Source organism: Lithobates pipiens, unplaced genomic scaffold (genome assembly GCF_037356315.1).
Source record: "Lithobates pipiens isolate NorthernLeopardFrog02 unplaced genomic scaffold, aLitPip1_a1.2 Scaffold_8, whole genome shotgun sequence".
NCBI lineage: Eukaryota > Metazoa > Chordata > Amphibia > Anura > Ranidae > Lithobates > Lithobates pipiens.
In genome coordinates this window covers 201,591,616-201,606,452 of record NW_027507903.1, presented here as the reverse complement: position 1 = coordinate 201,606,452, position 14,837 = coordinate 201,591,616, and the positions used below count along the sequence as shown (strand labels likewise).

Below are 14,837 nucleotides of genomic sequence, written 5' to 3'. Positions count from 1 at the left end.
AGGAGATAGAAAGGGAGGAAAGGTGGCAGAAGGAGGATAGAGGGGAGGGCAAGAGGAGAGAGGGGAGAAGGGGGTTAAAGTATTTAGAAACACAGGAAGTGAAAATATTATAGACACAGAGGTGAGGAAAAAGAGTGGGTTTTTTTCACCTTATTTTTATTATTGTCTGTTTTTTTCTTTTTTGGGGAGAGTGCAATGAGATTGGAAATTTGGGTGAAAGGAGGGGTGGAAGAGAAGTGTGTGAGATGGCCACGTTAAATCCCCTTAGGGAACACTTAGGCAGGTGGAGGGTTGGGAGAGAAAGGAGGGGTGGGGGTGGTAGAACCTGGTGGTTGGAGAGGGAGGGTAAAGGGGATAAAGAAATAGTTTATGCAAATTTTCATAAGTTGATTAAGGTTAAAGATAATATGTTTGTTACACAAAAAAAAAATAGTTCAGAAGGTAGATAACACTAAAATGGTGATGTGTATATGGAGGTTAAAGTATAATGCACAAGTAAACAGAATCATTGGTAAATTAAGTGGAAGTGGGTTGAACGTGGGTGTAATAGTGCACTATAAGGTTGTCTTTCTTATTGCCCTCACTGCTTATGTTCTTGTCCTTTCTTATATTATTTCAATTCTTTTACATTTAGATAATACAGGATAAAATGCTTAACATTGCCTCTTGGAATGTAAGAGGCTTGGGTAACCCGATTAAAAGAACGATAGTCTTTTCTTTGTTGAAGAGACATTGGATTGGGCTAGCCTGCCTGCAGGGGACACACTTGAGAAAATCGACTGTGCCCCAACTTAAGAATAGGAGGTATCAAAACCAGTATCATTCTACTTATACATCCTATTCTGGGGGGGGGGGGGGGGGGGGTGAGCGTGATGATAGGAACAGGAGTGAGTTTCTCCTGCAGACAGGCCAGCATCGATGAATTGGGAGCGCCCCACAGCGGAATCTTCAGCGATTACAGCCACAACTCTCTGATCGCAGATAGATATAGAACGTGAAACTAGGTTACTAATGAGAATGTGGAGCGGCTTCAGTGTATGGATCGTTCTTTCCTGAGAGACGAAGTGTTTTGTGAAGGCGAGGAGCTGTCGGTGGCTTGGTACTCTAAACGCTCCTTGTGCTTTTACCGTCTGGTAAGCGCACTTTTTTGTCGGTGGTGGGGCACTATAGCGATAAGGAAGTGTGGAATCACTGTGGTGCGATAGTCTTCCTTCTTTGAACAACATAAAGTTTCCATAGACTTTTCTTTATAGTTGTATAGTTTACTGATTCATATTATTTGGCGCAGCTCTATTTTTTTATATTTTATTTTATTTTTTATCTATGTTTATGTGTGTGTATCCCACAGTGGAGCAGCAGCCTTATATCCTGTGAATATTCATTTGTAAATTTTTTTGATTATTCCTTTTTTTTTTGACTATTTGTATTTATCTTTAAGATTAATTTCTTGGATATTTATCTGAGAAAAATATTCTTTTCTCGCTTGATATTTTTTTCTTGCTTGATAAGTAGGAAAGAAATTTCCCCTTTTTTTTGGGGTCTCAGCGCGGTTTTATTTTCTTTTGATGAATTGGGTCGTTACATTTTTCTGTATTGTGTTCTGGAGGGTAGGCACTACGTATATCTATATACTACCCCTGTTTAAAATGGAGGTGGTGTATAGATTTATGGATTTTATGGCAGACAAGGAAGAGGTGCCAGTTATAATAATGGGAGATTTTAATGAAGTACTGGACACCGGAGCCAATAGATTTCCCTCTAGAGTCCAGTCTGGGGAAACGGGAGCAACAAGGCTAAGTCATTTTTTGAAGGAAGTGGGATTACTGGACATGTGGAGAGAGAGGAATATTAATGCTAAGCAATACTCCTGTTTTTCAGGATCTCACTTCACTTTGTCCAGAATAGACATGGCTCTCGGCAATGTGGAAGCACTACAAAGTGTGAGAAATATAGTATATGCCTAGAGGGGTATCGGACCATTCACTTTTGAACGTTTCACTGGGGGAGTCTGGGGAGGGAAAGATCACAGGGGGGTTGGAGAATAAGTCCATTTTGGCTTGAACTAATAAAAAATGTAGAAGTTCCAAAAAAATTAAAACAGTTTATAATGTTTAATATAGATACTGCCTCAACTAATATAATTTGGGACACCCTAAAAGCATTCACCCGAGGTATCTTGATTCAGCAGGTGTCAAAAAATAAACAAAAATCTAGGAGATGGGAGGAAAGTATGAGGAAGGAAGTGATAGAGGCAGAGAATAATTTTGTTAAGAATCCAACACCTGAGAAACAGAAAATATGGTTAAATAAACAACAGGGGTACAAAATAGCAATAATAAAAAGGGAGGAAAATAGGCTGCTGTTCCATAAGCAGCGTTCTTTTGCAGAAGGAGAGGGGGTAGGAAGAATGTTAGCTCAATTGGTGAAAACCAATTCACCTCCATTTGTTATCCCAATGATTAGGAATATGAAAAGTACGGTTTCGTCATGTGGGAAGGAGATATTTTTGGAGCCTTTTATAGGGAATTATATAGGTCACAAGGACAGGGAGTGGAGGGGGATATGTGTGCCTTCTTGGAGAGTGTGAAGCTTCCAATCCTCACTCAAGAGGAGAGGGAGGACCTGGAGACCCCCATAACCCTATATGAATTACAGCAGGCTGTGGCTGGGATGGCCGCCCAAAAATCCCCAGGACCAGATGGTCTTCCGGTGGAGACATATAAACAATACAGTGAAATCCTACTCCCAGAGCTGCTCAGGACCCTGAGGGAGGCGATGCTTGAGGGGGCGCTGCCAGCCTCTATGATGGAGGCGACTATTATTGTGATACCAAAAAGAAGGAAAAGACCCTTTGGATGTAGCCTCATATAGGCCGATATCACTCCTTTGCACAGATGTCAAAATTCTAGCTAAGGTACTATCAAATAGGTTAAATAAAATTGTTAAACTCGTACACCCAGATCAGACAGCATTTATTGAGGGACGATCTACTAGTATGAATATTAGAAGAGCATTCCTAAATATCCAGATGCCGGCGGTAAATAGGGAACCAAGAGCTATCTTATCCGTAGATATGGCTAAGGCCTTTGACAGCTTAGAGTGGGAGTACTTATGGGCAGTTTTGGGAAAATATGGTTTTTGACCTTTTTTTATTGGTTGGATCAAACTGATGTATAAAGCCCCTAGTGCAAAAGTAAGAATTAATAAGGAACACTCTGAAAAAAATAGAACTGAGCAGAGGGACAAGGCAGGGATGCCCACTCTCTCCCCTACTCTTTGTACTTGCAATGGAGCTGTTGGCAACCGCAATCAGGTCAGACCCTGAGATAACAGGGTTTCAAAGGAAAGGGGGCGGGGAGGAGAGAATCACACTATATGCGGACGATGTTCTCCTTTTTTAGGAGACACTGGTCAATCTCTTAGAAAGGTAATAAAATTAGTGGAAAATGTTGGTAGATTTTCAGGACTAGTAATAAATTGGGAGAAGTCAGAGTTGCTTTGGGTTGACCCTCCAGATACTGTGACTGCGCTGGGGATGCCACAAATGGAGGTGGTAGATGCCAGTACATCAATAAAAATATAATTCCATTATTGAATAAATTTAAAAGGAGCTGTGATGTTTGGAGCTGGCTTCCCTTATCGGTGGCAGGCCGGTGTAGTTTGATCAAGATGATATGGATGCCACAATTGTTATATGCCTTGCATAATTTCCCCCGGTCTGGATATGTAAAAAGTGGTTCAAAAAATTTGAAACTCTCTTTCGGGAACTGATTTGGAAAAAGGGCCAGGCGAGGATCCGGCTCCTGACGTTACAGCTACCAAAAGAGGGGGATTGGCGGTACCCCACCCTAGGAATTATTACCTGGCGGCGCAGCTGCAGCATCTGGTGGGTTGTGACCCCGGGGAGGGGGGGTAACCCAAGTGGGAGAATAATGCTAACAGGAACACCCCACGGATCAATGGTGGAGGCGCTAGAGGCAGAGTCAATTCAGTATAAGAACCCTATAACAAATATGATGTGTAAGGTATGGAGACTAGCAAAAGTACTGATGGGATGTACAGGGATATCAGGATACACACCTTTGTGGGATAATAAAAACTTGAAGACAACAAGAAGAGTATACTCGAGTATATAAACTTGAAGAACACAAGAAGTATTACTAATTGGGAAAATTAAGACATGGGAGAGTAAGGGTATAACTAGATTGATTCAACTATATGATGATAGAACCCTGAAGACATTTTCAGATTTAAAAAAAGAATATAATATACCACAACAGACATTTTAGAGATACCTACAGATCTGGCATGCTCTGGCAGTCCAGTTTGGTACACAGAAACCCGAGTGGGATAAAACCCTTTTACCCCAAAAGATAACTAAAATTGACAAGGCCAGGGGTTTCATATCTAATATGTATGACCAATTATGTAATGGCTCTGATATAGACCCCGACTCTTCTAAAAAGAAGAGAAGATGGGAGGAGGATATAGGGGAAATATCAGAGGAACAGTGGAGAAGGATAATGGAGCTGGGGTCACTGATATCAGTCTCCCCGTCACAAAAAGTGTCACATCTGATGCTGGTACATAGGACTTATTATACCCCTAAGAGGTTGTTTTTGTTTGGAAGGAGAGTAGACGCTAACTGTCCTAGGTGCCAAGGCTATGGAGACCTTATACATATGGTATGGAGGTGCCCAAAGCTGTTCCGTTACTGGGAGGGAGTTGTCAAAACCATAAATAAGATCTTTGGGACGAAACTGGACTTAGACCCTAAATTTTGTATACTGGGATATAGGAGGACCCCGGGAGAACAGAGGAACACCACATTGGCAGTTATACGTTGTCTGTTCCAAGCACGAAAATGAATAGCACAGAGATGGCAATCTGAGAAAGCTCCCTTATTGAGTGAATGGACTCAAATGACTAGCGAATTATTGTGGAAGGAGAAGACAGTATATATACAAAGGGGAAACCTCAGTGGGTTTGAGAAAATATGGAGACCTTGGTTAAAAGAGATGGGGTATCCACTTGACTAGGGAGGAGATAGGAAAAGGGAAAGAGGAAGGGAAAGCAAGAGGAAGGGAAAGTAAGAGGAAGGAGGAGGGAAGAGGAGGAGAATGGAAGGAGATATGATAAACGATAGAGTGAATATGGTGGACTAGAGGAAAGAAAAATACGGCTTAGTTAGGTTGCAAATGTAAATATATTAATTTCTTCTAAATTATTAAAAAAAGTACAGTGTGTCAAACCATTTGTGCATTACCATCATTTTGAGACTTTAGTAGTAAACGAGCAGGCACTGATAAGAGTGAATTTATGTATTCTGTAAAATATACAGTATCGCACAAAAGTGAGTACACTCATCACATTTTTGTAAATATTTTATTTTATATCTTTTGTTGTGACAACACTGAAGGAATGACAATTTGCTACAATGTAAAGTAGTGAGTGTACAGCTCGTATAACAGTGTGAATTTGCTGTCCCCTCAAAATAACTCAACACAGCCATTAACGTCTAAACCGCTGGCAACAAAAGTAAGTACACCCCCAAGTGAAAATGTACAAATTGGGCCCAAAGTGTCAATATTTTGTGTGGCCACCATTATTTTACAGCACTGCCTTAACCCTCTTGGGCATGGAGTTCCCCGGAGCTTCACAGATTGCCACTGGCATCCTCTTCCACTCCATGGTGACATCACAGAGCTGGTGGATGTTAGAAACTTTGCGCTCATCCACCTTCCATTTGAGGATGCCTCACAGATGATCAATTGGGTTTAGGTCTTGAGACAAGTCTGGCCAGTCCATCACCTTTACCCTCAGCTTCTATAGTAAGGCAGTGGTCATCTTGGAGGTGTGCTTGGGGTCATTATCATGTTGTCTCCAAAGGGAGGGGATCATGCTCTGCTTCAGTATATCACAGTACATGTTGGCATTCATGTTCCCTCAATGAACTGTAGCTCCCCCAGTGCTGGCAGCACTCATGCAACCCCAGACCATGATACTCTCACCGCCATGTTTGACTGTAGGCATGACACACTTGCCTTTGTACTCCTTACCTGGTTGCCACCACACATGCTTGACACCACCTGAACCAAATAGGTTTATCTTGGACTCATCAGATCACAGGACATGGTTCCAGTAATCCATGTCCTTAGTCAGCAAACTGTTTGCGGACTTTCTTGTGCATCATCTTTAGAAGAGGCTTCCTTCTGGAATGACAGTGATGCAGACCAATTTGATACAGTGTGCAGTGTATGGTCTGAGCACCGACAGGCTGACCCCCCACCTCTTGAATCTCTGCAGCAATGATGGCAGCACTCATACGTCTACTTCCCAAAGACAATCTCTGGATTTGATGCTGAGCACGTGCACTCGACTTCTTCGGTCGACCATGGCGAGGCCTGTTTTGAGTGGAACCTGTCCTGTTAAACTGCTGTATGGGCTTGGCCACCATGCTGCAGCTCAGTTTCAGGGTCTTGGAAATCTTCTTATAGCCTAGGCCATCTTGATGTAGAGCAACAATTCTTTTTTTCAGATCCTCAGAGAGTTCTTTGCCATGAGCTGCCATGTTGAACTTCCAGTGACCAGTAAAAGAGTGAGAGCGATAACACCAAATTTAACACACCTGCTCCCCATTGACACCTGAGACCTTGTAACACTAACGAGTCACATGACATCGGGGAGGGAAAAGGGCTGAAGGGCCCAATTTGGACATTTGCACTTAGGGGTGTACTCACTTTTGTTGCCAGTGGTTTAGACATTAATGGCTGTGTGTTGAGTTATTTTGGAGGGGACAGCAAATTTACACTGTTATATAAGCTGTACACTCACTAATTTACATTGTAGCAAAGTGTAATTTCTTCAGTGTTGTCACATGAAAAGATATAATAAAATATTTACAAAAACGCGAGGGGTGTGCTCACGTTTTTGTGAGATACTGTGTGTGTATGTATATATATATATATATATATATATATATATATATATATATATATATATATATATATATATATATATATATATATATGTGTGTGTGTGTGTGTGTGTGTGTGTGTGTGTGTGTGTGTGTGTGTACTTTTTTGGGGGAAGATAGGAGTGGGCACAGCGAGCCGAGATGAAAGTCCGGCCTCCCTCTCCTTCCCCAGCAGTCTTCTGGGGCACGTCACAGGTTCCAGAAGGCTACAGGACCATTCACAAGGCATAGCGTGGCTCACATATGCACAGTAGGAAACCAGCAGCGAAGCTGCAAGGCTTCACTTCCCTTTTTCCTTACTTGCTATACCGGCGCCTGTACCTAAACCTGATTAAAGACACCGTTAGGGTGAGGACATCGCTGGATCCCTGGACAGGTAAGTATTCTTATATTAAAAGTCAGCAGCTACAGTATTCCTAGCTGCTGACTTAATTTTTTTGGGGGGGAGCCTGGAGCTCCTCTCTAATTAACTCTTTAGCAAATCAATCCCAATATGTCTCTTTTACAATGAGATATAAATTGTGTACAAATTTCGATTTAAATCACTTTTGTGAGATAATATATATATATATATATATATATATATATATATATATATATATATATATATATACACACTGTATAGAAAAATATGCAACAAAAACAGAAAAGCATAAAAAAACTGTTGAAATAATGTTTGTTGTATGTAATAACTAGATACTACAATAGAATGGCTCACCTTTACAATCTTGATGATGGTCTTTAACTGGTACACATGCAGTTGAAGGTCTAATCTGTCAGCCAGCCACACACACATGACTTTCACTGATTTACTGTACCATTGCTGTAAAAAAAAAAAAAAAAAAAAAAGATAAAAAAAGGCCCTGCAGTATTAATTGAACTGATAATGTAATGAGTGCTAATGAAACACTTTGAAATGATGACAAGCCAACACTTGAAGTTAATAATACTATAATTTCTTCATAAAATAACGGTATGTTTTGTCAGGAAACCAAACAAGCTGACCTGGACTGTTCTTTATGTGAATTAGCACTAACTGTTCTGCTTTCAAGTTGTAATATTCATAAAAAAATTATATTTTGCACTTTGCAGTCAGCATTTGTTAACCCACCAATATTAAAATGTAAATTTCAGAAATTCTACAGTTGTGGCAATACATATTCACACATCAGGCATTTAGATATACAGCCATTGTCTGAAACCCCCATTTTAATCATTGTTATTCTAATATGCATTATTATTTCACCTGGACCGTCATGTTATTGTAATGGAATCAAGGAGGACAGTGACCAAAAATGTCTAACACCAGAATATCAATGTAAAAAAGGAATCATCCAAAAAAATAAAATAAAATAAATAAATACAGCTGAACACTTGTTTCACCTGAAAATGATCAGCTGGTTAATACAGTATTGTATGTATGGACCCCTTGTAAAAGAAAAGTTAAAGTATACTCAGATACTCAGAGAGTTCTTTGCCATGAGATGCTATGTTGAACTTCCAGTGACCAGTATGAGAGAGTGAGAGCAATAACACCAAATTTAACACACCTGAGACCTTGTTACACTAACGAGTCACATGACATCGGGGAGGGAAGATGGCTAATTGGGCCAAATTTGGACATTTTGACTTAGGGGTATACTCACTTTTGTTGCCAGCGGTTTAAACATTAATGGCTGTGTGTGTGAGTTATTTTGAGGGAACAGCACATTTACACTATTATACAAGTTGTACACTCACTACTTTACATTGCAGCAAAGTGTCATTTCTTCAGTGTTGTCACATGAAAAGATATAATAAAATATTTACAAAAATGTGAGGGGGTTACAAGTGACCATGAGTAAGATTAGTAAGATTTTAGTGCAACAGAGATCTTAAACGCAACTCAGGTCAAAATATTAATTCATATATTAAATTCCATATTGAATTTCAATTATTTCCTGCCTACATCTATTAATCTGAATGATCTTGAAATTTGTAAACCTTTACATCCTTGAATTCGGTGTTCATATTCACTATGCCTGCCAGTAGACACTGCTGTGTATTACATTTCACAGAGCCCGACTTAACTACACAGATTCTGAGAGGAAGAGTTCCAGGATGCAGAGGGAGAACAGGAATCTTTGAATGCAGGCAGCAATGTATCATGTGGTATGTAGTCCTCAGAAATTTAAACTAAAGCGCAATAGAAATGAGCAGAAGAGAAGGGAATGCATGGAATCCAGGAAGTTGTGCAAAGAGATGGGCAGCAGATAGGCAGCACCCACAATATTTTTCATGCAAGCTTATATTGGATTGTCAAAAAGATTCTGATACAATACTGATGTTAAAAACAAGTGTATACTGTGACCATAGAACTCATTTAATAATTATCTTCCTATAAAAGATTGAAATGTGTTTATAACAGTTATGTGGAAAAGCAGAAATTAATCTGGCCAGTATGCTTTGTTTTCCTTTGTTAACATGCAACTATACTTTTGGTCCTGAAGGACCTTACCCCACCCACATCCTGTGGAATATTTAATCGCAGGGAGAAAAGACTAACCTACAAATGTAGTGGAAATTAAATGACTCTGCAAGAAAAATCTGAGGTAATAAGGATGCCCCGAGGATATTGCATTGCCCTCAGCAGTTCTAGTTTGGAGAAACAAAGATAAACAGAAGTGAAGGTATTGCAGAAGACTCTAAAATGTTGTTCTCATGGTAAGACCTTGGAAGTGCATACCATGGAGTTTGTGTGATGGCATCTGCCAACTCCGTGCTCTCGACAACTCCTAGAACTCTCCAGCAGTTCTGTGTCTGACACTGAGCAATAGGGGCTGCTCAAGTATGTACAAGAGGTGGAAAGGTGTGCCAAGAAGTACCTTTCAAGAAGGTCTCCAATACACAAATGTATTTACTCAAATGGCTTGTGCCTAGGGCAGCAAGGTACGGGGGGGGGGGGGGGGGCAGTACCAAGCCTTAAAATGTTCAAACCATTTGCTAAATTTTTTTTGATCACGGCTAGACTTTTATGGCCAAATTTACCGAAAGAACTGAAGGGTGAAGAAGGTGAAAGATATTAGTGAAGCAGAAAACCATCTCCGTTTCTCTTGTTAGTTCGTCTGCGCAGTTGATATCCAAATATAGCCCTGTCTTCTTGGAGGTCCATCATCCTGTTAAGCGGGCCACAGAATGAAATGTGGCCAGTTCAGCAGGGATGAGCTGAATTTGGTTTCATCTAGGGTTGTTCCCGCTCAAGAGTACTCAACCTAGTGATCAACTCCTCTCGAGCAGAAAGTGGTAACATTTATGTTTGATTACCGCATTCTGCCAATCAGCTATGGTGCTGGTTAGTGCATTCTGGCAGCTGAGGGGAGGATTCTCACATCCACCTTGAATATACTAATATATTCGGTAAAGGGTCGCTTGCAAGACTCAGTTTGGATTTTATATACAAGGTAAAGTGAAACAAATTTTTCATTCTTTTATGTTCTTTGTCCTTTAACAGGTGTCTGAACTTCTCTTTACTGCCATGAATCAAGGCAAAAGTGGGTTCTAGGCTATTCATGGAATCCTAAACTGTAAACGTTCAGATAATGTATTTGTTGAATATTAATAAAAAGGCAACACATTCACCGCTTATAACAAAATACATTCAGCAACACGGTAAAGATATTATGGTACAATGATCCTATATATTTCACATTTTACAAAGCTATACAAGCACTGATAAAAGCATATTTTTTTTTACACACAGTACAAAAAACAAAGGATGTTATCCTGTTAATCACAAGAGATTACTTTTAGTGAGATCAACACTTGCTGACCTCTTCATAGGGAGTCTCAACAGGAATTTGTGTCTCTTAAAAGGAAAGTATATTCCAGTGAACATATACTTTGAATTATTACTGTAGTTTTTATTTTAAAATAATTTATGATGTGATTTTAACATTTGTAAACTGCTTGTGCTTTTGTTCATCGTTGTTTTAAACATTACAATCACTCTGCCTCCTTGCATTACAGCTATTCAAGACTTCAGTAACATACAAAAATCTTTGTTTTCAAAAATTCAACAGATGTACAGGCTTGCAATCTGAGAAAGAGCAGTAGGCACAACTATCATGCAGCACTTCAAGGCAAGAAGCAGAGCCTTCTTATCTAATTACAAACTATGAGTCCGTTTTTTAAAAAGTAAAATACATTAATAAGCTTAATTAGCTTCAGCGAACATAATTTACATATATCTAAAAATATTAAATCTGAACTCCTAACTGTTAAATAAAATGGTAAAATAAAAATAATATATTTCACTCACAAACATGAACAGCTGTATTGGCTTCTAAGTGGCTTTAGCAAGTGCAGATGAAGGGGCTCTCACCTGCAGGTGGCTGTCACCTTAGGGAAAGAAACAGTCCCCCAAAATGCACTGCCACATACTGTAAATGGGCACACTGTACACTTTGAGTTGGAATGAATTGCTTGATAGTTATTTAGGATTCTGGTGCAGTGTGTAAGCCCCGCAGCTGGTCACATGTGGACAAGCTCATAGAATCTACTCCTGAAAAGTTAGAATATCTCTATCTTTGTAAATGCAAATACAGTTGTGCTCATAAGTCTATATACTCTTGCCCATTTTTCACAGAATATGAATAACAAAAACATTTTTCACTCGTGGTTAGTGTTTGGCTGAAGCCATTTATTATCAATCAACTGTGTTTACTCTTTTTAAATCATAATGACAACAAAAACAAATGACCCTGATCAAAAGTTTACATACCCTGGAATGTTTGGCCTTGGTACAGGCACAGGTGGCACACACAGGTTAAAATGGTAATAAAAGGTTAATTGCCCACATTGGTGGCTTTTTAAATCACAATTAGTGTCTGTGTATAGTCAATGAGTTTGTTAGCTCTCACATGGATGCACTAAGCAGGCTAGACACTGAGCCACGAGGAGGTAGAAAAGAACAGTCAAAATACCTGCGTAACAAGGTAATGAAACTTTACAAAGATGGAAAAGGAAATAAAAAGATATCCAAAGCCTTGACTATGCCAATCAGTAATGCTCAATCACTTAATAAGAAGTGGAAAATTTGGTTATCTCTTGATACCAAGCCAAGGTCAGGTAGATCAAGAAAGATTTCAGACACAACTGCCACAGGAACTGTTCAGGATACAAAGAAAAACCCACAGGTAACCTCAGGAGAAATAAAAGCTGCTCTGGAAAAAGATGATGTGGTTGTTTTTAAGGCGCTCAATACAATGATGCATGAACAAAAAAGAGCTGCATGGTCAAGTTGACAGAAAGAACCCTTTACTGTACAAGTTCCACAAAAAAGGCTGATTAGAAAATGCCCAACACCACCTTGACATGACTCATTCCCTTTTTTGTGGCATTGGTGCAATAAAGGCTTCCTTCTGGCAGCTCAACTATGTAGCTCTTTTTTGTTCAAGTATCATTGAATTGTGCTCCTTAAAAGAAACCACTCCATCTTTTTGGAGCACAGCCTGCATTTCTCCTGTGGTTACCTGTGGGTTTTTCTGTGTATTCTGAGTAATTCTTCCACCAGTTGTGGCTGCAATCTTTCTTGGTCTACTTGACCTTGGCTTGGTATCAAAAGAGCCCATCATTTTCCACTTATTAATAAGTGATTAAACAGTACTGACTGGAATATTCAAGGCTTTTGACATCTTTTTATATCCTTTTCCATATTTGTAAAGTTTTATTACCTTGTTATGCAGGTCTTTTGATTGTTCTTTTTCCTCATGGTTCAGTGTCTAGCCTGCTCCATGAGAGCTAACAAACTCATTGATTATTTATACACAGACACGATTTGTGATTTAAAAAGCCACAAATGTGGGAAATTAACTTTTATTACCGTTTTAACCTGTGTATGCCATGTTCTGTGTATGTACCAAGGCCAAACATTCCAGGGTATGTAAACTTTTGATCAGGATCATTTGGGTAGTTGATTGATAATAAATGGATTCAGCCAAACACTAACCATGAGTGAAAAAAATATTTTTGTGTTATCTTTCATATTCTCTGAAAAATGGCAAAGAAATAATAAATTCAGCCAGGGTATGTAAACTTATGAGCACAACTGTATATAATGCAATAAGTACATGCGCTACACTATGCCAGTGCACCCTGTTTTCCATATAACAAAATTAATTTAACGGCAAGGACAGAAATGTAGGTTTCTCCGTTCTCTAAATCTCTATGGTGATGAAATATACAGCATATTCAAATAAATAAAAACCTAAATTTTTATAAACTACCATTATTTTGGCTTTGCTGCCAGAAAGTTTTCCATCTCTAGAGCACCTTGAAGTAAAGCATCTCAGATCCATACAGCTATTGAGTTTTCTAGAAAATGACTATTTCTACCACTTTGTAAGCACAAGGTTAAATGTTTAGCAGCTGTTTTACAATGGCACTGTACAGAAAATCGAGCAATTTATTCTATACTGTGTGAACAGCAGCACTCATCTTGTCCTCATGCCATGTATTTGACAGTTCCAAACCACTTTAAAAAATGGTATTGTTTTGTATCTTATTCATAGCACATCAAGCTCCTGTAAGGGCATGCATTATTTTCCTGACAAGTAAAAATAAGAGGAAAGGAAAGGCTAGGGTTGATTCTGTGAGACCCTTGTATTTATTCACACTTATTGTGCATGACTGTAGACTGGTAAATCATATTAGCAGGCTGTCTCCCCATCAAGCTGCTACTTGCTTTCCAGCCCTGCAAAGGTTCAACAAATCAACAGGAGCACGGAAAACAGAACATCAGTCTAATCTAGTGTTTAAGGTGAAGTTTTCAAACCCAATCTAAGAGAATCTTTAGAGCAACCAACAAGCTGAACGGCTCAGAAGGTGGTATTGACAAAGAAATAGGGCTGAAATATTGCGAAACACAGTGCTTGTGCATTTTAATAACAAGTGGGTCAACAAGGACACAGCTCCCTTGGAGCCAATAGTTGCCACCAACTACGTAAATTGCCATGCCAAGACTACGAACGCTCCCAGTTCATCAGCTTTCTTAAACAGTTCATCAGCTTTCTTAAACACCCTAAACCCCCTTGGTGGACCTTTAGTCTTGAATTAACAAATCAAAGCAATGAAAAAGGGTGCAGTCTGAAAGGCAAGCATTGATCCCCAACCGTGCTCAGCACTGCAACAGGCACTGAAAAACTATTGTGACCAGAAATTGACAAGCCTCCTCTCTTAAAATAGTACAGCTGAGCCAGGCTGGATCCAAGCAGCTGTAAAGGGCTCCACTCTCAGGACATAGAGGAAGTAACAATAGAACAAGCATGAGCTCTTTGTCACTGCCAGACTCGGCAATTTTCTAACAAGGATTTGAGTTGTTTCTTTCTAGTGCTTCTGAATAGAGATTTAGCAACATACCCCCTTTTTTTTTTTCTCCTGTGTGCTTTAAAATGTGGTCAAGGAATTTCACTGTTCTGCTACCTAAACTAAATTAGAAAATAGCTGTAATTAATATTGGTTTTATTATGGCTGCCTGTTTGTAATATTTCTAGCACAGTTCAATTAATTGTAAAACTTGAGGTGTATGCGTTTTGTGTATACATGTGTGAAAATGCGTGTATTCTGCTGGTTGAGAGAAGAAATAATTAGTGTTACGCATGTGACGCCTATATCTACACAACAAATCACAAGACAGTATTGTTGATGTTTATGTGACTTCTGAAAGCTGTGAAGCCTTTTAAGAGACGGTTGTAGAAAGCTGTGATTATTAACTGTTATATACCTGTAGTCAGGATCACAGACAGATGCTTGAGAAAGAAATTACAATACTATTGTATTTAGTGCTTTATTTTTATTGTAGTAACAGTGTGCATTTTCCTGCATT

General features: G+C 39.3%; 1 protein-coding gene across 12 annotated transcripts in view; it reads right to left on the bottom strand.

The window, feature by feature from the left end:
• CADPS2 (calcium dependent secretion activator 2) overlaps positions 1 to 14,837 on the bottom strand; it is an 852,012-nt gene that overhangs the window by 16,475 nt on the left and 820,700 nt on the right. For all 12 annotated transcript variants that reach the window (XM_077471987.1, XM_077471989.1, XM_077471994.1 and 9 more), the window contains one exon: positions 7,695 to 7,799. In XM_077471987.1, coding sequence (XP_077328113.1) covers positions 7,695 to 7,799 — 105 coding nt within the window. The remainder of the gene's footprint in view (positions 1 to 7,694; positions 7,800 to 14,837) is intronic.